Genomic DNA, 25,770 nt, shown 5'->3' on the forward strand with positions numbered 1-25,770 from the left:
CAAAATTAGAAGAGTTATCAAAATGCCAAAACGACTATTTAGGAAGTGAACAGAGATCGGATGAAAGACAGGAAAAATCGAGGACAGAAAATCACTGAAACAAAATCTGGATGAGGATAAAATGAAAATAAAAAAAAATGAAGAATTATGTTGGAAGGAGACCTTCCAGTTGATATAGCAAGGGGTTGGTCGACATTGCTACATGCAAGTCGATTTCACCGTTGTGCCATTGGATAAAAGAAAGAAAAGGGGAAATAAAATCTAAGTCGATAAACGATTTGATGAGAAATGTAAAAGCTAAAAGAAAATTTTACAGAGAAACCGCAGGAAAGAAAAAAAAAAAGGGGGAAAAGAAGATGGCTACCTACCTGATTGCTGCAGGGATCGGCTTCTTTTCAACTGAAGGAGAATAAGACCGAGGGGAGGAGATCGGCTTGCAGAAGAGGGAGAGCAGGATGATCGTTCAGAAGCCGGTTGTTGATGCTCCGAGATGGGAACTCCTACAAAGAAAAGAGAATACGAGAAAAGTATAAAAAGGGAAGAAGAAAATGCGTGAAGCGATGAAGGGGTGAAGTTGGGTCCGTGAAGGAGAAGAAGGTGGAGGGGTAGAAGACGACCGAATGGTTGATGGGTGGAAAATGGATGAGAGGAAGGAAGAAGAGAGCATGCGGGGGTGAGGAAGCGGTGGTCGAAACATTCCCCTTTGTGCCTCTTTTAAGGAGGAAGGAGAAGCTTCGGGATTGAAATCGGTTGGAGATGATGGGCTGAGGCCAATGGCCGTGGCGATGGAGGGTTCGGGAGGTTGGTGAATGGAAGCCGAGAAGGGGAGAGAGGCGACAGTGAAGAGAGAAATGGAGGAGGGTTAAGGGTTTCGGCTTCTCTCTCCTTTTTTTCCTTACGAAGGAAAACCCTAAAAGAGGGTTTTTGCAGAGGTGCCCCTCTAATTTTCGATTTTTTGCAAGGAGGGGGCTCCTGAGGTTTTTAGCGAAAAATTGATTTAAAAGTTTTAAACTTATTTGCCTCTTCTCGAAATTTTTCCAATTTGTTTTGGTTTTTGGTGTTATTTTTCAATTTTTTTATATTTTTAGAATAAAATCCTAAAGTTTGTGAGAAAACAAAGGTTAAAACTAATTTTTTTGTGTTTTTACAAAAATATTTACAAAAGGGAATTTTTCTGAGAATTTAAGAGCTATTTTGAGAAAATTTCTTCAGAAATGGGTTTGGATCCGGATTTTGAGGAAATATGGATTTAAAGTACTGGATTCGGATCCGGAATTAATTTTGAATATATCAATATGGAATTTAATTCAGAAAATCTGAAGAATGACTGAAATTTAGCTTTGAAATCGCTCTGATTTTCTCAGAAAATGGGGTCAGGGGCAAAAGGGTCATTTACGAATCTTTGAAAAATTTGGGGTGTTCACAACTAGCAATAAACTGAAGGACATTAACAGAATTTAGATATGTGTTCTATGACTGAAAAAAAAATTTATAGTGATTCAATCATGCAGATATGTGTTCTAAGGTTGTCAAACAATGTCAAAGTGATTCATGCATGCATATATGGTTTATAAGGTTGTAAAATAAATGTGTTATGTATCACAATCATGCATATATGTATTACAAGGCAGTCAAAAAACTTCCATAGTAATAAAATCATGCTTATATGTGTTCTAAGGTTGTCAAAAAACTTTCATAGTGATTCAATCATGCTCATATGTGTTCTAAGGCAGTCAAAAAACTTTCATATATACTAATATCATGCTCATATGTATTATAAGGCAGTCAAAAAACTTTCATAGTGATTCAATCATGCTCATATATGTTCTAAGGCAGTCAAAAAACTTTATATGTGATTCAATCATGCATATCATGTTCTAAGGCAGTCAAAAAAATTTATAGTGATTCAATCATGCATACATGTGTTATAAGACATTAAAAAACTTTCATATATGCTAATATCAGGCTCATATGTGTTCTAAGGTTGTCACAGTGATGAAAGCATGCTTGTATGTGTTCTAAGGTTGTCAAAAAACTTTCATAGTGATTGAATCATGCATATATGTGTTATAAGGCACTAAGAAAATTTTATAGTGATGAAATCATGCATATATGTGTTGTAAGGTTGTAAAAAACTTTTATAGTGATTAAATCATGCGTATATGTGTTATAAGGGTATCATAAAAATTGTATAGTGAATCAATCATGCATATATGTGTTCTAAAGGTGTCAAAAAAAATCATAGTGAGACAATCATGCATATATGTATTCAATCATGCATATACTAGCTTGAAATCTAACGACATGAAACAAATGATATGAATCTTTATACCTGACGGGCACTGGAGCTCATGTTGAATGCAAACAAAGTTCCCCTGTCCCGAAAAAAGTTGCACAACTCATTATGGACAATGTTGGAAATAACTTCATTTAAAAAGTACTGCATTTTATCCTCAAGACGCTGACAAACACCATCCCAAGAGACAGCATGGTCAATCGAACGTTGGGAGTTGATGCTGGTGGGAGAACTCTGAAAGTCATGGCTGCAGGAGGCAACGACTGCTGTGGTGTTCATGTTACTTTCAAACCCGAACACACGACCCTTTTTTGGTTCACCAGTTGCAGTCACCCATGCTGCAGGATCAAAAGGCGGATGCTGAGTTGAGTCATCGCCATATCGCTCTACCATTTGTTGCTCGTATGACTCCTATAAAGTAATGATTACAATATAAATTAATAATTAAGAATTATAATATTTATAATAACGTAATTCATAATAACATGTATATTACAATGTTTATTAATACAATAAATACATACTGATGTCGCTCTCACCATCTCTGATACGAAATCTTTCGTGCTCTTACGTTTATGTGTTTCAATAAACACATCCTTGTAAGGCACAATGTCTCTTTTTTCTGCTTCCTACAATGTTAAATAATAAAAAAATCAATTAACAAGTATGCAGATATATTGATGAGTTACCATTTTCTTCTGATGGCTCTCAAAAGTTCTACATCCACCTGTGTGTAGATGGGCATCTTCGCTCGATTTTGTGCAGCCTTTGTTGAGCAGTTTCGAAATTCATTGCTCGCCCACTTGTCGCACATGCCCTCCCAATAATCTCTTTTAATAGTAGACGGCCCTTCCACTGCAGTGGATCAACTATCCCACCAGCTACTTTTTTTGCTGTAGTCTTCATATTGTGCAGCATGTCGACAAATCGATTGGCAGTCACCTTCTGCCATACTACCATCACATCTTTCTCCTCGTTCGCAGTAGCGAAGCGATGGGAAGTATACAAATACTTTCAGAAAGTTAGCACACATGAGTATAACAAAAAATTAAATATGAAACACATTAGTTATGATAAACGATTGCATACCATGAATGATGACATTAATCTGTTCAACACCTCCATCGGGTACTCTTTCCATTGCGCGACCGGTCCTAGAAGATGCTGCAGTAGTGACTTCCTAATTTCTCGTATTACTTCTTGTTGCTCAAACCTTGCACTGCACATGAATTGATACACATTAACAATCGACTGTCGATATACACTATTTATAGGATAAGTATTGAATAAGTGACAATGAAATACTTACGGTCGACTATTGATATATACTATTTGAATGAGTCATCGTGTGTCACACTGAGAAGACCCTGTATTCGGCGTTGTCTCGTGATATGTATGAGTAGCTAGTGTAGGTGGGTCATGTGTAGGTGAAACATCACCTACAGAACCATGAGTTAGAAATTCACACAATGCACATTTAAACTAATAAAGTATACAATTATTTAAATGATATACCTATCAAAGCATTGCATGAAGACAAAGGCTGAGATTGCCTATCACTAAACTGGGATCCTATAAAGATGATTAACAAGTAACAATGTTTATATCAACATATAAGCAAAAACATAGTGAATGCCTATATTTAAATATAACACAAAGACATTTACCTAATGATGTCCCACGGCCTCCACTTGGTCTTCGACCACTGTGACCTCCATGAACCATATTCTAACAAATAAAAATGTTATTTAGATCAGTTACATGATATGCAATTTCATGGATACATATTCAAATAAAAAATAACTTCATGCAAACATGTATACAGTCACATCAAACGTGGCAATACATTCAAATCATTCATAGCACTCAAACATGTATTTCACTAGATCGAGTATGCTTCTTTTTCCTCCTCCTCTTCGTCCTCTTTGTCTTCTTCTATATTGGGTGCCCATTGTAAACACCCCAAATTTTTCAAAATCTTTTAAATATTCCCTTTTCGCCCCTGATATAATTTTCTGAGCAATTGAGTCACTTTTAAATCTAAATTACAGTTCATTTCTTAAGTTTTACTAAAATTAAATTTATTTTATATGTCTGACTTGATTTCGGATCTGGATCCATTGTCCAGATCCAAAACTGAGTCTCGTTATTCAACTTCTAAATTAAAATTACAGAAAATACCAAAAATAGTTTTTAAATAGCTTGGATAATCCATCCGACATCCGTCTGGATCCATCACGTTGTATTTCTCGATTCGAGTTTCAAAACTCGAACATTTTCTCAAAACTTAGGTCCGAACTCATTCTTCTGAAGAATTTTCCCCAAAATGGCCTGAAATTCTCAGGAAAACATTTTTTTTTTTAATATTTCTCAGAAAAATACAAAAATTTAGTGTTTAAACTTTGTTTTTCATAAAATCTTAGTTTTCTATTACAAAAATACAAAAAATAAAAAAAATAATAACACAAAAATCAAAAAAATGGGAAAACTATAAGGAAAGCAAATGGTTTTAAAGTTTGAAAAAGTTGAACTTTGCTAAAAACCTCTCTTAAAACCCCTTTTTTTGAAAAACAAAAGCCACTTTTTAGAAAAAGCCTGCAAAGGGAACCTCTATTGGGAAATTTGAAAATTTTTCTTAACGGCCATCTCCCGCGCATCCTCCATCTCGCTTGCCTACCCTCCATCTTCAACAGCTTCTTCTTCTCTCAGCCTTCCATCTTCAACGAACGAGCCAGCGACTCTCTTTAAAGAAGAGGCATCCAAGCCTCTGAAAGGGGGGGAGATCTCTTGGGAAGAAGCCATTAACGCCAGCAATCCATCCGTCTTCACCCCTCCTGGCTTAGGCATCATCAAGTTTTCAGTATCTCCTTCCTCCCTTTCCATCAGAACCACGCAAAATAGAGGTAAGTCGTCGCTCACCTTCCCTCCTCTCTTTCATTGTTTATTCCCAAATTTTCCTTGATTTTTACGAGTTTTAGGGTATGTTTATAGTTTGATTTTCAATCTTCCTCTGTGTCCATCTTATTTCATTTTTTTTTCCTTTCTTTTTGCTGCTTTTAACTCCCATTAACGCACCTTCAATGGTATTGAGTTGCTGATAGCATCCTCAATCCATCTCCGTGCAACAGTAAATGAGTAATCTCAACATTTTATTGCTATGCTTCATCTTAACCGATTTCCTTAGTTTATGTAAGCGCAAAACATCTTCAGATTCAATGCTCTTTTGTTGTTTACAGTATCATTTTCCCCTTTGTTTTCCTTTTTTTTGTTGTTGCTCATTATTTCATAATCGTTTCTTTTTCATTTGATTTTTGTTACATCGCATGATCCCAGTTATTCGTCGTGCCTTCCATTTTTATTTGCATGAACCGATTGGGATGGGTTCTGTTAAAATTGCCTCGAATCTTTATTTTATCGTCAGATTCATTGGATAGGCATTGGCTCACGACTCCATTTGCAGCATAGCATTGGGTTCATCCCCATTGCTGCATCTTAGGCATATTTTTGTTCTTAAATCTCTGTCGATTTAGCCACTTCTTCTGTGTTAATCGTTTTTTTATCATTTATTGTTATTATTTCTTTTGTTTGTTATCCTGTTCATTCAGATCTGCATCATTGTACCTCATCTCCCCCACAGCATTTCATCACATTCCTTCTTCCATGTATCCCCTGTAATCTATCATCACATCCCCTGTCTCACATCATATGTATCCACTCACGGCATGCCTGCATTTACATCTTCCTCACAAATACCCACGGCTCTACACTAGCATTGCATATCTTTGCTGCTATCATCACTCTCAGAGTCGGCAGCAAGGCTTTAAGCTGGAAGAGATTTGATATCTTTGCCCTTCCCATTGGTGAAAATGAGGTGATTATAGAAATATGCTAAGATCATCAGTAGGCCAAAAGGGGGATCTTACGGATGCCACCTTGCTGTTCTTGGGGTTGAGATTTGGGAGTTTAAATCTGGAATGGGTATAATACAAAGTAGGATGGAGCTCATATTTCCACTAGTCATAGCAGTGGCTGCTCTCCGAAGATAGTTTTGCAGTAAATCGATTCAATATAAACAGTCGATTCGCTCAACTCCTTATTGTCAGAACATTGTCTCACTGATCTACTGGTTGGGGAAAATCGAGATGCTGGCTGAAGACAATTGGCCACTATTGAACTTAATTTGCAGAATAAAAACAAAAAAAAAGGGGAGAGAAAGGATAAAAAGGAATCGATTTGCTCATTACAAAACTCTTGCTGCATTATAAATGGAAATCTAATGGCATTGCTATTGTAAACAGGTTTTTTTCGATCTGTTGTCTGGATATCAGGTAAAGCTTCTTTCCCTATTTTCATCTCTTTATCTGTCACCCCCAGCATGATGTAGGTATAGCTCACTATTCCTGCCATGAACACACAGCCACACCTACATGTCACTATCATGATCATGGTTGTTGTAAGTGCAGCAACATCTCACTTATATCTCACCCACCACCTCTTTATCTGTTGCTTCATTGCCACCTTCACTGTATCCCCCTGCACATTAGCTGGTAATGTTGTTACAAGTCATTACATTTGAAGGAATCATGTTTGGCATAGTTTACTGTACATTTGGCCCCTTTTGCTTGTACCCTGTATTCCTGAATTTCCTTTTTGCAGCATGATTTTCATCTCTATAGTATTTCATTTGCCTAAAAATGGACATCAGAATACCATGTGCTGCAACCTCTAAAGTTGCACTCCAGCGAAGGAACTTTGCTTTGGCCATGGCAACCATCTTGCAGGAATCGGCTTGCAAGGAATCAAGTCATTATCGATTTGTCACAATCCACCTCTGCAAAATAGTCATTAGAATATAAAGATAGTGTTGATAGATACTAACCACAGCAAGAAGTTCTGTAGGATTGACAAAGAGAACAATTCCCTGTGTAAGTCATCTCCAGCTAAAGGCCACCCTCATCACATTCTCACAGTCTTCTTCTCACCGCATCCAGCCACTTGGGGTTACATTTGCTGCAACAAAAGTTCAGTTGTGCCACACCACTTGTCATCACTTCATCTAAACTGGAGCCAAGTAGCAAAGATTGACTCACGGAGAGTCGATTTGCAGCTAAAATACCTCACTAAGCTGTTGTGACAGTTTGTGAGGCTCATTTGACAAATGGCGATCTGTGAACATCAAATTATATTGATTTCAGTACAGATTATCACACCCACTGTCTTCCTTAATGTCCTGAATCCATGAGCACAGAAGCTGGAAATCTTGCAGCTACCGCAAGGGAAACAGCAGGTAGGCATCAGATCCAGCAGCAAAACGAAAATTTTAATATTGAAGCTGCCAAAGCAACTTCAGTATCTATAGCCTCCTGGTTAGTCTACTACAAAGGCTTCCACTATAGTTCTTCGGCATCTACAGCAGTATTGTACCCTGCTGTGAACCCCTTTTGACAGACATATTTCATTAAGTTATAAACCATGTTAAAAGCACATTTTTCTCAAACCATTCCTTTTCTTTTTTTTTAGCCCATTTCACTAAATTATGAACCACTTAGGCCATCTTCTATTGCACTTGCAACACTGTCTTGCATCTTCTTTATCTCCCAGCACATACACAATTCCCAGCAGTTGTGTGCTACCATTTGTCTACACAATCCCTTCACATTCACCATTCCACCTGTATACATATATATATATATATATATATATATATATATATATATCCACATATATATGTATATATGTACATAGATATGCATATATACATACATGCGTGTATATATCTACATAGATATATCATTTTTCCCACACTTTAAATCTTAAGTTCCTTGGTATGTAAGTATTTTTAACATTCAATATCCATATGATATGTGTAAATTTTCTCCATTTTTCTTACTAATCAAGTGTTTTGCAGGGAATATGTGAAAAATATCATTACTTGGAGTTGTAAATTCGATTTTTATATGTTGTAATAGTTAGATTTTAAATGAGAATTTACATTTCCTGTCTTAGATAGAATGAATGAGCATTATAAATTGCTTATTTTCATGCTTTTTACCTTTATTTTCCAAAATCTCACAAATGGGAACACGAATGACACGTGCACCATTTCGTAAGAGGTAAATTAATCCTAAGTTGATGATTTACATCAATGGCCATAGTCAGGATGTAAACAAAACTTAGAATTTTTATCTTTTATAAAATAACACTGGATCCACACTGGATCCTTTTCAAAAATCATCATATTTTCAAATATTTCCTTCTTTTATTAGAGTTTAACTTAAAATTGACTCAAAATATATACCAATGGCCATAGTCAGGGTATATTGAGAGTTAATTTCATTTTAAACTCTATAAAAGCACAAAATATGTTTCATTCTTCACCTGAATTTAAATATAGATTATTATATAATACATTCAATGAGCATAGTCAAGGATGTATTATATTTTCAATCTTATTTTAATTCATGTAAAGAATAGAATATGATTTTCAAAATCCAATCTCAAAATTCTTTAAATTCATTCATCATTTAGGATAGAATTACATCACATTTTCAAAATTCTTTTTCATAAATCCAAGTGATTTCCTTTAGATATCTTCTTCACGTCTCAAATCAATTTTTAACTCTCGTAAATTCAGATATCATTTTCAGATTCTAACTTTAAATTCGAAGTCCAAATTTGACTTTGAAATTCATTTGTATATCCCAAATTCAAACTTCAAAATTCAAGGTCTAATTTGACTTTGAAATTCATTTGTATATTCAAGATTCAATTTCTAAATTTCATTTTCCAAATTCAATTCAAAATTGGAAGTTCTGATTCGTCTTCTGATCCTAAATTCTAATTTCAAATTCAAAGTCCAATTTGACTTTGAAATCCATTTGTATATCCAAAATTCAAATTCTAACTTCAAATTCAAAGTCCAATTTGACTTTGAAATCCATTTGTATATCCAAAATTCAAAATCTAAATGAAATTTCAAAGTTCAAATTAACTTTGAAACTTCTTATTCATCTTCAAATTCAAAACCAAGTTCATCTTCAAAATCCAAAATCAAAGTTTGAGATTGATCCTGAATCTCAAAAGCTTGGCCTTTTCTAAGTTTTAAATTCAATATGGGTTTTCAAAACCCAGATCCATACTCAAAAGTCCCATTTTGGACTTTCAAAAACTCAAATCCAAAATTAGATCAACTTGGATCCAGTTTTCTAAATACAATTCTCACTTCGGATCTCAGCACTTCAAATCCAGATCCCATTTCGGATCCAGAACCCAATTCTACATCGGAACTCAGATCTCAGATCTTAAATCCATTTTAAGATCCAAGTCCATTCCCAATTCTAGATTTCAAATCCAATTCCATTTTCAGATGTCATTTGAAAATCCTTTTCTATTTTTAAATACCATTTGATTTTCTCAGATCCATTCTAAAATTCGAATTCAATACCATTTCAAAATTTCATCTTCTTCTCCTAAATCCATGATTAAATTCAAAATCCATTTTCTGACTTTGAAATTTCGTATTCTTTTTATATCATCTTCAAATCATTCTCTCTCAGAAATCAAGATTTATTCTTCCAACTCTGATCACTTCAAAGACTTAGAATTTCTCTGATTCTAAGTTTGAGTCAATCATTCAGAAATCATTTCTTCACTCCATTATCAAATTCATCTCAGAAATACTTGGAAATTTTCAAAAACATCTTTCGAAAAGAGCATACATCCTTGCATTGCACAAGCATGATTCTTTGTGCATTTAGACTTAGAATAAATTTTTAGATAATATTTTAGCAAAGCAAAAGGCATAAATTTGATCCTTGGTTCGATTACCCCTGGTAAAGGCGCCAGGAACGGTCGAACCTCGTACCGACGAGCGAATCTCGTCTATCCATTTTCCCGCAAATATTTTCAAAACGGAGGCGAGTTATTTTCTAAATATTTTCAAATCAAGGTCAAGTGAAACCCCGCAAAAGAGTTCCTCTTCTCTCTTCTTTTCCTTTCTCTTCTCTCTTCTTTTCTTTCTTTTATTTTCTCCCTTCAAAAAGGAGGAAATAAAGGTTGGAAAGGAAAAGAGAAGGAAGAGAGAGAAACCACAAGAGAGGAAAAATTTTGCGATGATCACAGTTTTGGCGACCACTTGGTATATCATTTGGATCACATTCTTCCATACATGTGCCATCGGATAATTGAGATGTGACATGCAGACCATGTGTGACATCGTGACCATAAGAGAAGTCATACATATCATCTGATTGATAGTAATCACTCTATTTAGTTAACTTGTCTTTCTGTAACTGATCATACTTAGGGTATAGTTTAGACTTCACCTTACAAACTGCCCACCATTTATTTCTATCTGACTTCCTTGTACTCGAATATGAAGTATAGTAAACTTGTTGAGTTTGCGAGGCTAATATGAATTGTTCATATATTCCAAATATTGATTTATGATTCACCTCCATAATGACTGAGGCTTTGTCGACTCTTATTGTTGTAGGATCAAACCAATGACAATTGAATAAAGTTACACTATTATTTGTGCTTACGTAAGTCAACTCCATTATTTTTTCTATAACACTGTAGTAGTCATGTTCATTTTTACCGTAGTTGCTACTCTTGATGCACATGCCACTATTTATCGTTGACTTATTGACACCGTAGTCTTTTGTATGAAATCGATAACCATTTACGATGTACCCGTTGTAACATTGCACAACTTTAGTCGGATCATTTTGTAAATCACATATTCCTTGATCTTTAACATCATCATGGCGGATCTACAAGCATAAACAATGATTGTGATTATGACCAATTAAGTAACTTATTGTTGTTCACACGAAAAGAATGTATGTCATCGTCATTACCAACTCTTTCAACCATGCCACAAACTTATTTTCACGTTCTTTATGTACTTCTGTATCAGTGAGATATGAAAGTTTTCTTCGCAACTCCAGATCAAATCGTCTGCACTTAACAAATACTTATATTACTGAATCATGTATGCACGTATAGAACTTAGTGTTATATATTAAGTATACTTACTCGATGTATGGGTCAATTGCTGAGCAATTAAAAATGATATAGATTTATACTGTGTATTGCTCTCGATATTCTAAGAGTCTTGATCGACAACTGCCAAATACATACCTAAGTGGTTGAAATATCGATAATTTGTCAGCTACAGTGAATTGAGATACATGTGTTTAGTAGCACAATTAAATGGATTAATGGACGACCTCTGAGTAAGTAGGCTCATGGATTCAAAGTGCACAAATTACACAATTTCAAAGTTTGGCATCTTTAACTTTTTCTGGCTCTCAAGTTGAAAGTGACCTTTGGATTATGCTTTTCTCTTGTACATGACAGATTTTCTTAGGATTGAAAAAATCAAAACATGTTTTTATGTTAACAAAACTATGAATTAAAATAAACAGTCTATTTTCAATATCTAGCAAAGGTTAATGCTTTGACATACTCATGAATTGTCCCAATATGCTTAAGGTCAACATCTTACTGTGGGCAATTTTACTCTTATTCTTCAGCAAAAGGAAGTCACACAGTTTCTTCTTTAGATTCACCTACGAATTTGCAACAGACGCCCACGCTCAATATCACTTTTGCAGCATCTCCACCAAAGTATTGTATCATCTTTAAGCTACATTGTCGTAGTTTGCACATTTCGTTATACACACAACCTCGAGATACTGATTCATCAAGTAAATAGAGTGTTATTCCAACCTTGTGATAAAAAGGATTTAGGAAAAGAGATCCCAAGCCTAGAGGCACGTTCTTAAGATCGCTATCTTTAGAACTTCAATCGCCCCACTCCGAGAATTCCGAAGATGCGAAAAGGGTTTTGTTACTACTGAGTTCCCAGGATACAACTAGGCTTGAACCTCAAGAGAGTCACTGCTTCGCAAGAACATATGACCTCTCCCACACATGAACTCTGCAAGCCAAACCGGGAAGAAAGAAAGGAGAAAACTGGAGAGTCAGAAATTCTGAAAATCCAAAAGACGAAAAAAGAAGAGATTTATAGACTTGTTAGAAAGGCCTAAAACGTTTTGAGATAAATGAGATCAATGGCCATAATCCTGTCGGTTTGAAAATAGGACGAAAAGGTCCTTGAACGGCCACCCACCTTTGACTGTCAATCAAAGGCCTTCAAAATCGTCCAACCGCCACAAAGCACCATAAACTCAATATAAATGCTATTAAAACCTTTCAAACGGCCAGATATCTCAAAACCGAAAAGACAAAACGACAGGGCCCCTGGGCCCAAAAAAAATTTAGGGGCCCATTTTTAAGGCCCGAGCTCCCTTATTTTTATTTAATATAATATAAATATTTGGAATATTATATTAAAATAAAAAATGACGTCTCAAAACCGAACGAGCACAAGCAAAAAGTTTGATATGTATTAAAATAAAAAAATTGAATAGATAATGTAGACGTACTGCTACACGTCAACTCGTGAGATAAGGACGCGCCAACGCCGTGATTACGATGAAAAATGTAGCAGTAATGCCAACGACTGGGTCAAAGGCCTAAACGTCTACATCCAAATTGATTCATAACAGCTAAATTTCAAGAGGACCTTTCAACTTATCCAGCCTCAAAATTCAATCTTGGACAATACTAATCGTCTACATCCACATTGATTCGCTAATTTTAACCCGTATAAAAAGTATTTTTTTTAATATTAATTTTAATAAGTGTCACGTAAAGATTGACAAGTAATAATTTTTTTATGACAGGGCCAATATCGATACTCACAAGTAGTGACCGTGAAGTGCTCGACAGCGACCTAGAGCGAACGTCAAGACTCATGGTTCATCCTGGTCGGCTAAAAAAAGCTAAAATAATTCGGTCTCCGGAAAATCACCCTCGTATTTTTTTTTTTAAGGCAAGCGGAGGTTAGGCGGACGCCTACCAGAACCACCCCATATGGGGGAAGGATTCGAAACTGGGCCTTCAGCTTGACACAGGACCCCGCTTACCACATGGGATACCACCTCGATGGTTCACCTTAGTATCTTTATCAAAATATACAGCTCTCAAAATATATACCGGTGGAATTTATCTTGTAAGTCCACCGGTAGCACCATTCTTGACTTTGGAACTAGCTCAAGTTTGACCAAGTCGCCTAGACCAACTTAAAGATATATTAGAATAAATTATAAAAGACCTTCCGAAGTGGAGGATATGGAAATTCATTAATTTTAGAAGCAAAATTTTCAACAAATACACCTACAAGTTTTGATGATAATAAAAAGATACATCTAAGTTTTTAATATTGTTAAAAGCACCTAAATTTATGCTCCCTTAATAAAAAAACACATCTGCAACCGTTCAACTTGTGTACACACTCATAGAACCTTAAAATTCCTAAAGCAAGCATGAAATCAAATTCCTAAATCCTAACAAATATTACTCACAGATCAACTTGTGTAGTAGACCACATTGTTGATCCTTTATGTGAATAGCTGACAAGTTGCTGGTTTTTTGTATAATTTGTTGGCTGTGAATATTGTGTATGCAAACACAGGGACATGGTGGCACATCCGACTTGCCTTTCAATCTTATTTCACAACGCGTGGGACGTGTATGCACAACGGGTCATTTACGAATTGTTAGAATAGGAGCATCATTTCATTGTTTTTTTTTTTTTTTGGGAAACTTTGAAGTAAAGGCCAAAACGATCCACATTTTTGCAAGATAGTGGGACAGGAATGTTCTCGTCTTTTTATACACCTGCGCCTGCGCCTTTTGTCCTCCGCTAGTGAACGTGAAGACTTGGGCCACGACTCAGAGCGATCCATCCGTCAAACACCGTTTTCAAGTAGGGCCCAGGTCAAGACTCATGGTTCATCGTGGTCCACAAAAATAAAATGACCCGCCTTCTGCTTTTTCCTACGAAGGACGGGGGCTCATTACCTTTCTCACCACCACCTTGATATCTGGGTCGCGAGTCTTTGGCCTCAAGAGGCTAGATTGGATGTTCGTGTCCCCTGGATTCTTGGATATAAGCAGATATATATTTCCTGAAACCATCTCTGACCATAGCGCATTACTTGTTTCTTGGGGGTCTTGTTTCAAGAAACACTCTTCCTTTAGGTTTGATAGATGGTAGCTACGTGAATCAGAGCTCGTCCAGTTGGTTCCACACACAAGCGGGCAACTTACTTGGTGCCATAGTGACAAAAGCTAAAAACGGCAAAATCTTCATTGTTTTTTTTGGGAAACTTTCACTTAAAGGCCAAAACGTACATCCACATTTTTGCACGATAGTGGGACAGGAATGTTCTCGTCTTTTTATACACCTGGGCCTGTGCCTTTTGTCCTTCGCTAGTGTTAGGCCCTGACTAGGATCGAGCCGCTTTCAAACACAAACCTGTGCACACAGGCACAACGCAGCTAATATCCTGCTCAACGCTCGCAGGCGCTAACACACGCTACGCTCGCAGGCGTCAACACAAGGCTCACACTGCCTCGTCAGCTAGCGCTCACAGACGCTATCAGCTCAGTCTGACTTCACTCTCAGAAGTGAATCTGAAATGATGCGGTTACACTGAACCTGAGCTTGAGTTCGGTTTCCCCTAATTCCTACCGATCGTCCGTCATAGGAGATGCTCCCGTCCGATCGAGTTATGTTTGATCTGAATCAGAAGAAGAAAGATGAAATGCAAAAGAATCACGTTTCGATTCCTAAGGTAAGTGATTTCACTTAGCTGAAATCTGAAATTCAGTGTTAAGAGCAGAGCTCTGTCACACTGGAAGCCAGATTAATTTTGATCAGAAATTTCAGCCGCACGCCAGAATCAGCTTCACGGAATAGTGACTGAACTCCCTTGGATGAGGATCGCTACTTGCAGAAGTCCAGGAGTCCGTTGGAATTTCTTTGAAATCCACGTCTCACTAGCTATTACGATGATCAAGACTTGATCGAACAACAGGAAGAGATATGTTTAAGGAATTCAGCGAGAATTGGGGAAAAATAGGAAGTACGGATCCTGTAATTGTCGGCGGCAAGGCTCTAGAGGCCAGATCCTCTCGTCGAGGCCATCTCCAGACTGGAGCCAAGAGTCATAAGATTCCTTTATCAAGAATCAGACTTACAGAGGTTCAGAAAAATTCAAAAAAATTACAGAATGTTCGAATCCCCTAAAAAACATTATTCATCTCTATTTAAACTAGCTCCCTCTTGGCGCCACCACCGGTTTGAGCAGCCCCAGCTTCAAATCCTCTGGCTGACGTTCCTATTCCTGTTGTTGAAGCCATTAAAACCTTCTTTACGCACATGCTAAAAACTCTGTTCTGCCCCTGTGTTGTTCTGCCTGTCTTGAGCTGACCTACTTAACTCCCTTCTTGCACTTAGCCCTTGTCGCAGGTTTTCAGATGGCTCTTCATTGCCACCTCTAGTGAGCCTCGTATCAATCCCTCCCTCTTGAGACTGTCCTAGTCCTCTAGGACGAAAATTGGGATATCCATTCTTCATGTTATAATCCCATTCCCACGTAGCTGAGGCCTCTCCTTCATTGTCTCATTCAATCAAAAACTTTCGAATTCTCCTTATTCCTCTTCGCACTAGTTTTGATTTTAGAATTCTTGTGGGTTGTCTTGTGATAGACTCAATTATTTCTTCATCGGGAGGTTGTCCATGATATGGCTTCAATCGAGAAACATGGAATACCGGATGAATAAGCACACTCTGAGGTAGTTTCAATTTATAAGCCACTTTTCCAATTCTTGCCACCACTTGGTAAGGACCAAAGTACTTAGGAGAAAGTTTGGTTATAGGATTCTTGCTTAGTGAGATTTGTCCATGCTGTATACGCTTCAACCATACCCAATCCCCAAGTTGGAATTCCCTGTCTTGTCTTTGTTTATCATAAACTTGTTTCATTCGGTTTTGAGCCTTCTGAATATTTCTCTTAAGAATCCTTAAAATCTCATCTCTTTCTCGCAGTTGCTTGTCTATCAAAGGAATATTGGTTGTTCCTTCTTCATATAAAAGGGTTTGAGGAGGAGGTTTCCCATACACTGCTTCATAAGGTGTTATGCCTGTAGTGGTACGGAATGAAGTGTTATAACACCATTCAGCCCATGGTAAATAATTCATCCAATCCTTTCGTTTTTCACTAGTGAAGCACCTTAGGTAGGTCTCAAGAGTTCTATTGACCACTTCCGTTTGCCCATCAGTTTGGGGATGACTCGTCATACTGAAACACATCTTGGTACCCATTAATGTGAAGTATTCCTTCCAAAACCGACTAAGGAAAGCAGGGTCTCGATCACAAGTGATAGTCTTAGGCATCCCATACAACCTTACCACATTTTGCAAAAAAGCTTTTGCTATCATTTTCACTGTATAGGTACTTGGCAATGGTATAAAGTGGGCACTTTTGGATAGGCGATCCACCACTACAAGAATGACTTTTTTCTTTTGCGAAGATGGCAATTTTTCAATAAAATCCATACTTAAGTCTGTCCAAATGTGTGAAGGTATAGAAAGGGGCTGAAGAAGACCGGGAGGTCTAATTCTCTCATATTTGCTTGCTTGGCATACTTGACATTCTTTTACATACTTTTTTATGTCTGTCTTCATTCCCACCCAATAAAGTTCATTCCTTACCCTTTTTCATGTCTTGTGGACTCCTTCATGTCCTCCCACTCTAGAGTCATGGAAATATTTCAATACCTCTTGGATAAGCGAGGAGTTTTTTGGAAGCACCAACTTAGCTTTATAGAGCAACTTATTCCCCTTTACCTGGTAGTAAGGATGACTAGTATGATTTTCACTCAATCCTTGTATGATTTGTTGAATTTCCTCATCTTCACTTTGAGCTTGGCTAAATTTTTCCGCAAAAGAATAAGTGACCTTAGAGATGACCAAGAAATAATCATCTTTCATTCTTCTTGACAATGCATTAGCAACCACATTTTCCACCCTTTTCTTGTATTTAATTTCAAAGTCATAGCCCATTAATTTGGTGAGCCACTTTTGTTGGAGAGGAGTAGAAATTCTTTGTTGTAATATATACTTCAAACTTTGGTGGTCCGTTTGTATCAGGAAATGCCTCCCCAGTAAGTAAGGCCTTCATTTCTCCAAAGCCAATACAATAGCAAGGAGTTCCTTCTCATAAGTAGAGAAGCTTTTGTTTCTTCCCGAAAGGCCTTTACTTAAGTAAGCCAATGGATGGCGTTCTTGCATAAGCATGGCCCCAATTCCAATGTCACAAGTATCGGTCTCAAGGACAAATGTTTTATCAAAATTTGGTAAGGCAAGCACTGGTGCCTCTACCATAGCTTGTTTTAGCTCAAGGAAAGCTTGTTTTGCTTCATTATTCCACCCCCAAGCATTCTTCTTTAATAAAGTTGTGAGAGGTTGAGCAATGACCCCATAGTGTCTAATGAATCGGCGATAATAACCAGTGAGGCCTAGGAAGCCTCTTAAAGCCTTAATGGTGTGCGGAATTGGCCAATTCACCATTGCTTCAATCTTTTCTAGATCGGCACTGACCCCCTCTTTTCCAACCCAATGTCCAAGGTATGACACACTTGCCTGACCAAAGCTACATTTACTTCGCTTGGCTAAGAAAGTATGTTCCCTTAAAGTTTTCAGCACAATTTCCACATGCTTGAGGTGATCCTCCCAATTGGTACTATATACCAAAATGTCGTCAAAGAAGACCAACACAAACTTTCTTAACAATGGCCGAAATATGTCATTCATGGTTCTTTGGAAGGTAACCGGAGCATTGGTTAACCCGAATGGCATGACTAAAAACTCATAATGACCGTCATGGGTGCGGAAGGCAGTCTTATGAATGTCTTCATTTGTCATTCTAATTTGATGATAGTCGGCCCTTAAGTCAAGTTTTGAAAAATATTTAGCCCCGAACAATTCATCCAATAATTCATCAATGACCGGAATTGGATGCTTGTCCTTGTAAGTCACCTCATTAAGAGCTCTATAGTCAATACAAAAGCGCCAAGTGTTGTCCTTCTTGTGCACAAGGAGGACTGGTGAGGAGTAAGCACTTGAACTAGGGCGGATGATGCCACTCTCAAGCATCTCTTGCACAAGTTTTTCAATCTCGTTTTTTTGTGCAAAAGCATACCGGTATGGTCTTACACTTATAGGCCATTTTCCTTCCATTAAGGGGATATGATGATCTTGAGATCGTGAGGGCGGCAACCCTTTTGGTTCTCCAAAAACATCATTGAATGACTTAAGCAATTCATTCATATCCGAAGAAACTTGCTCTTCCACTTTGGACTCTTCTTTAGGCACAATTGGTTGTGCTAAACATATAAAAGCCATATGAGTAGCTCGAAAAATCTTGAGAGCTTCTTGGCTATCAATAATTTCCCCATCCAATGTGTTATTAGCTTTCAAGCTCATAGGTCGTCCCGCCTTGGCAAAGGTCATTTCCATATTAGTGAAGTTCCATGTGACACTTCCAAGTGAGCGTAGCCAACACATTCCAAGAACCACATCGGCTCCTTTCATGAGTAAGACAAACAGGTCCAACTTGAAGTGGGAACCTTGAAGGTCAAGTTCAATGTCGGTACATAGGTGTCCGCACTTGAGATGACTTCCATCTCCCACCATTACATCGAACCTTGGGTGTTCGTGTGGTATAAACTTGAGTTTGGATATTAGTTCTTCTCATACAAAATTATGTGTAGACCCTGTATCAACGAGAACTTCCACTCTCTTGCCGGAAAGTACACCGAAAACTCTCATGGAATTTGGAGCGGATTTACTCCCCAAGGCATAGCATTGACCAATTGGTCCTTGATTTTCATCAATTTCCTCATGGTCCAATTCATCCATAACCTCTTCCTCTTCTGTTTCACTCTCATCTTCCTTGGTAGTAACAATTAGACATTTGAGAGAGTTGCACTTATGTTCGGGCTTCCAATTGCTTTTGCATTTGAAGCATAGTCCTTTTCTTCTTAATTCATTTTCTTCTTTTGAAGATATATGCTCAAGTTTAGGGTTATTGGAACCCTTAAACTTCACTCCCTTATTGGATGTGAACCTTGGTATGACTTTAGCATTCGAAGTAAAGTTCCATGGATTCTTTTGTACCCCATGTATTCTTTTATTTTTCTCTTCCATTATGCGTGCTTGAAGAAAGCAATCCTCAAGAGTTTTGGGATTTTGAGCTAGGAGCTCATGCCGTATGTCATCTTTAAGACCTCCTATGAAAGAGCTCAAGAACGCCCCTTCATTCCATTCCTCACACAGGGAGCATAAATCTTTGAATTGCGCATGATATTCTTGTATGGTTCCCATTTGACGAAGTTGTTTCATCTCAACCCCATGGTTGATGAAAGGTGTAGGACCAAACCGTTTGATAATTTCGTGTGCGAGTATATCCCACGTTGGGTATCCATTCCTTTGCTTGAACCATCGAAATCATCTAAGAGCTTCTCCTTCAAAGCTCATGACGGCACATCTCATCATGTGTTCAAACCTTACGTTGTAGCTTAGGAAAAATTGTTGAGTCTTGTATATCCATTCTTGAGGATTTTTCCCCTTAAAGATTGGAAAGGGAAGTTTGACTGATCTTGGGAAGCTCGTTTCAAGACTATTATTTCCAAACTCTCCATTGGGCCGATAGTGCTCATACCCCCTCATTTGGTCATACTCATGTATGCCAAATTCGTCATCACATTCATTGTCGCATGCATCGTGGTAATTCATTTGAGCATCATAAGGCTTTTGTCCCGTCCCCATTTCTCCCATTTGCATTTGGTGGACCTCTGTCTGCCGCAGGGTTTGAGCCCCCAGTGCAGCGTATGCATCAAGGTCGCCACGGCGGCCCACTGAGTCGCGCGTCAGTGTGGCAGCCCGCGCACCATGCGCCTCACGCACCTCGTGCGCCATGCGCACCTCATCAACTTCACAACCCCCCTGGATTGCACGCATGGTGGCCGCTGTGTGTGTTTCGTGCATCGCATGCCTCGCGAGTGCCCCACTCGACACGCATGTTGCGCACAGCCCTTTCATCGCGCGCGTCCCATGTGCTGCACGCGTTATACGTGCCACGCGCATTCCAAGCACCGCAAGCGTTATAAGTGCCGCACGCATTGTACGCATCGCGCGGGTTACCTATGCCGCGCGCGTCTCGCTCGCCTTGCGTGTTAATACCTTTACGTGTTGGCTGAGTGCCCTGTTCATCGAATGCACCTCTCACTCCGCGCACACTAGGAGTGCGATAATCCTGCTGCGTCATCCACATCGGAGCATTTTTACGTGCGTCCGGCGCACGGGAGGCCATTGGTGACCTTAACACATCATCTTCACCATTCTTACCTGCAGCCTGGCTTTGCACATGTACAGCTACATGTTCTGTCGCCACTGCTGGCCCTGCTGCGGCGGACGTCGAGGTCGATGCCTCCGGCAATTGGTTGACTTTACCGCCAGAATGCATGTGGAGTAGCAACTCCATTAATTTCTCTGTCATGTCTAGCTGTAACGCAGAGTGTTTAGCATCGAACTCATCCATCTTGCCTTCCACCGCCACTGCTCGAGCCAACATCAGCTCGTGTTCTTCCTCAAATCGCTGTTGCACGGCATCGAGGATATCCTCCTTGAAAGGCGTTACCTTCGGCGGCATGCTTAGATACCACTTGTTAGGCCCTGACTAGGATTGAGTCACTTTCAAACACAAACCTGTGCACACAGGCACAACGCAGCTAATATACTGCTCAACGCTCGCAGGCGCTAACACACGCTACGCTCGCAGGCGTTAACACAAGGCTCACACTGCCTCGTCAGCTAGCGCTCACAGACGCTATCAGCTCAGCCTGACTTCACTCTTAGAAGTGAATCTGAAATGCTGCGGTTACACTGAACCTGAGCTTGAGTTCGGTTTCCCCTAATTTCTACCGATCGTCCGTCACAGGAGATGCGCTTGTCCGATTGAGCTCCGTTTGATCTGAATCAGAAGAAGAAAGATGAAATGCAGAAGAATCACGTTTCGATTCCTAAGGTAAGTGATTTCACTTAGCTGAAATCTGAAATTCAGTGTTAAGAGCAGAGCTCTGTCACACTGGAAGCCAGATTAATTCTGAACAGAAATTTCAGCCGCACGCCAGAATCAGCTGCACGGAATAGTGACTGAACTCCCTTGGATGAGGATCGCTACTTGCAGAAGTCCAGGAGTCCGTTGGAATTTCTTTGAAATCCACGTTTCACTAGCTATTACGATGATCAAGACTTGATCGAACAACATGAAGAGATATGTTTAAGGAATTCAGCGAGAATTGAGAAAAAACAGGAAGTACGGATTCTCTAATCGCCGACGGCAAGGCTCTAGAGGCCAGATCCTCTCGTCGAGGCCATCTTCAGACTGGAGCCAAGAGTCATAAGATTCCTTTATCAAGAATCAAACTCACAGAGGTTCAGAAAAATTACAGAATGTTCGAATCCCCTAAAAAACATTATTCATCTCTATTTAAACTAGCTCCCTCTTGGCGCCACCACTGGTTTGAGTGGCCCCAGCTTCGAATCCTCTGGCTGACGTCCCTATTCCTGTTGCTGAAGCCATTAAAACCTTCTTTACGCACATGCTAAAAACTCTGTTCTGCCCCTGTGCTGTTCTGCCTGTCTTGAGCTGACCTACTGAACTCCCTTCCTGCACTTAGCCCTTGTCGCAGGTTTTCAGCTGGCTCTTCATTGCCACCTCTAGTGAGCCTCTTATCACTAGTGAGCGGACCCCTGACACAGGACCTCGCTTACCACATGGGATACCACCTCGGTGGTCCACCCTCGTATCTTTATCAAAATATACAACCCTCAAAATGTAATAAGATTTTGAACCGGACTTGTTGACGTCTAATTTCCATCATTATCATTGACAGAGCTATTGACCTGTACAAGAGAAATCCCTATCAAAATTCCAAGCATCTGTTTTTTTTTTTTCAATTCAATTTCGTCGGGATTTTTAAAATTGAAAGGAACCCTAGAAAAGAGAGAGGGCATGGATTCGAGTGTCGCGCTTGATCTCATAGACCAGAGCAATGCTTCCGGTGATCCTCTGCTCCCTCTTTTGGGGACTTCATCTGTTTCTTGCCCGAGGGCAGCCTTCAGGTAAACTCTTGGAACACACCCCCCACCCCCCCCCCCCCCGTACAATTCTTTCCTGATGATGTGATGATTTTGAGGGTAAGGTGTTTGATGGAATGTATTCAATTCAGTGGAAGCCTTTTTCTCGCTTCTCCGCCTGTCATGGCTGTGCCAGTTTTGGATAAGCCAAAGGAATTATATCCTCTGACATGACCAACATGAAAGCCGATTATGGATATATTTTCTTTTACTCTTTGTGTGTGTGTGTTTTTTGTGAGAGAAAAAGAAGACTCCAGATTCTTCATTGATATCATTCTTTTATACCCTTTTTTATTTTCAGACTCCAGATTATGGATATATTTTCTTTTATACTCGGCTCACAAATTTGGCGAAATGTAATACGTTGGTTTCTTTTTCTTTTTGCCTTTCTTTGGTGGGGGAGCCAGGAGGGAAGTTTCCATATGATATTAATGAGTCAAAATAAGAATTAGCGTATAATCTGGAATTCTGTAGAAGAAAGATGACACAAATTAGTGGTTTATCATTGTTAATTACAGTTTGAATTCCATTCTGAATTATGTGAATATCTTTCTTTTATATTACCTCCCAGATTCTTAAGGTTGTCTACTAGATGATCCTGAGATAGAAGTGCAATTGTTGGTAGTAGATGTTATCTTTCTTTTATGCGCTTGTATTATGAGAAATTTATCAAATCTGATGCATATTAGAAATATGGGCTTGTAATTTTTCCACCGCCAGAATTTTTGATTTCTTTTTAGTCAAATAATTTAAACTAAGAGATTCAAGTAACCTGAAGGTGTATTAAGTTTGAAATAGAGTTCAATGGAGTCGTTATGTTCTGAGTTTTTTTCATTAAAAAACGTGCAGGATTCATAAGCATCGACTGCGGCAGTCAGGAAGAAAGTTATGTGGATAGTATCACCGGAATCACCTATGTCTCTGATTCCAAGTTTATGAAATTTGGGGAAATTAGAAGTGCCAACTTCTCCGACGGAAAGCAGAAATACCTCAAGCAACTTAGGAGTTTCCCAGAGGGAAAGAGGAATTGTTACACGCTGCAGCCAGTCACTCCGGGGACTAAGTATTTAATTCGGACTTCATTCTTCTATGGGAACTACGACGGATTGAACTCTATACCTCTGTTCGACTTGTATTTGGGAGTCACCTTTCTCAAAACAATCATTCCTTCAGAGTCAAATTGGAATTGGTATGAATTCATAGTTATGCCAACGAGGAGTTATTTGCATGTTTGCCTCTGCAAAACAAGTACTCGTGCACCTTTCATATCGGCCTTAGAGCTTCGGCCTATACTGGGGGATGCTATTTTTCCTGTTGTTAGTGATACATTGGCCTTGCATGCTTACGCGAGATTGGATTTCGGGTCACAGAGCAATAGGCTCTCCAGGTCTGTTACTCTGAAATATTGTTTTCAGTTGAATTTGGTTGCATCCTTTAGGCTATGTTTGATGGCTTGTCCAAGATTGGACAATCTTGGATTGAACAGCCGAGCATAACAGATAGAAGGCTTGTTATGTGTGTTTTGTAACAACTTCTTCCAACGTTAGTTTCGATTGGACAAGAAGTTGTGTTCCTTCTATAAGTGTTAGATTTTTGTGTTGTGCAGACAGCTTGGATACCTATGAATAATGGGTTCGATAACTTTGTTTTGAATCCATTCTATCCACCCAACAATATGAGTGTATGGATCTCAGATTGGATTTCAAAACTTTAAAATATTTAAAATTTAGGTAATTTGAAAACAAATAAGAATTGATAAATTTTTAACATATAAATGCATTAATGAGTATCATATTGGATCTAATTATGAAAGTTTATCAAAAAATTATGCATTTTAGCCTCGGATTTCAAACTGGATTCAAGTACAAAAAATGTTAAATTTTAGGAAATTTGAAAAAAAATAAGAATTTATATTTTTTATATACAAATGCAAAAACTAAAACTATAAATAAATCATAAAACCCTAAAATGCAAGAAATAAATCATAAATCAACCAAAAAACCATAAACTACAAGAAAGATAAACTATATTGTAAAAAAACTATAAATAGCTTTATTAAAAGAAGATAAAAAAATAACTCTAATCAAATACAAGAAAAACCCTAATCAAATTAAGTATCAGAAGCGCTAATTAATTAAAGAAATTTGATTCAAAACCTAATAAAAAAAAGTCTTAATGAAATTAAATATCTAAAACCTTAATTGAAAATGTTTGATTCAAAACCTCAATCAAATCAAAGGAAAGCCCTAATAAATTTAAATAATAAAATTGCTAATAAAATTAAATAACAAAAGCTTTAATTAAAGATATATGATTCAAAGTCTTAATAAATTTAAATAATAAAAGCGCTTATAAAATTAAATAACAAAATCACTAATTAAAGATATTTGATTTGAAACCCTAATCAATAAAAACAAAAGAAAAAACCCTAATCAATGAGATTCAAATAAAACATCCTCATCATTAAAAAACAAAGAAAACCCCTAAAAAGAAAAAAAAAATGAAAAAGGAGAGGAACAAAAATGACAAGAAAGAAGAGAAAAGAGAGAAAAACAAAGAACAAGATAAATGAAGAAGAAAGGGAGAGAAAGAGAGTTGGGGTTAGACACCCAACTTTATATATATATAAGTCTTCCCCTGTCGTGTTGTCAATGTAACGGGATGTGAAGGTGGAATGGTGTTTCACCGTGAAATGGACGTGATGTGTGGCATTCCACACATCCGCCGATTCCAGCGTTTTTTTAACGGGTGTTTTCAAGGCAGCAGTGTTCTAAATCCTGCCTGGGACAGGGGACCATACCCCTAGGGGCCGTTTCATGTGTGTAGACAGGGATGCCCTGTCCTGTCTCATACTAGGCAGGGGCGTGTATTGATAATCTGTCCCTCCCTGTCCACGCACGTCTGTGTCTGAATGTCACGTTCCATTGAGGGGTGGCGGAACAGCAGCCGACACTGTTTCGGCATCCGTGGGATCCTCCAACAGCGTTCCCTTGTTCGGCGTTTGTGTGGGCACAAGGATGCTGGAGGGCCCCATGCAAAAGCAGAGTCCTACCGGTGCTACTGTTACGCCCGTCAAGTCAAACGCGTAACAGTAGCACGTCATGTCGTACCAGGCCAACCGGTGCCCGTCAAGTCAAAAGCAGAGTCCTACTGGTGCTACCGTACCAGGCCAACCTATCATGTCGTACTATTTGTTTTTTTTTTAAACATGGAAATACCACGTCCATAGTTTGAACATCCAATTACAGGCTGAAAGGTGTCACAATGTAAAACTCTACTAACTCGCGACTTCCTTCAAGTTGGAAGACTTAAGCTGAACTATTAGAGCCCTTGCGAGTACCGAGGCCAGATC

General features: G+C 38.5%; 1 protein-coding gene across 1 annotated transcript in view; it reads left to right on the plus strand.

Moving 5' to 3' along the window:
• Positions 1–22,325: 22,325 nt before the first annotated feature.
• LOC149813935 (putative LRR receptor-like serine/threonine-protein kinase At1g05700) overlaps positions 22,326–25,770 on the plus strand; it is a 29,467-nt gene continuing 26,022 nt past the window's right edge. Inside the window, exons 1-2 of the mRNA XM_089991230.1 lie at positions 22,326–22,403; positions 23,268–23,805. Coding sequence (XP_089847356.1) covers positions 22,334–22,403; positions 23,268–23,805 — 608 coding nt within the window. The 5' untranslated portion in view covers positions 22,326–22,333. The remainder of the gene's footprint in view (positions 22,404–23,267; positions 23,806–25,770) is intronic.

This window comes from Nuphar pumila, chromosome 16 (assembly GCF_984573655.1).
Source record: "Nuphar pumila chromosome 16, dmNupPumi1.hap1.1, whole genome shotgun sequence".
Classification (NCBI taxonomy): Eukaryota; Viridiplantae; Streptophyta; class Magnoliopsida; order Nymphaeales; family Nymphaeaceae; genus Nuphar; species Nuphar pumila.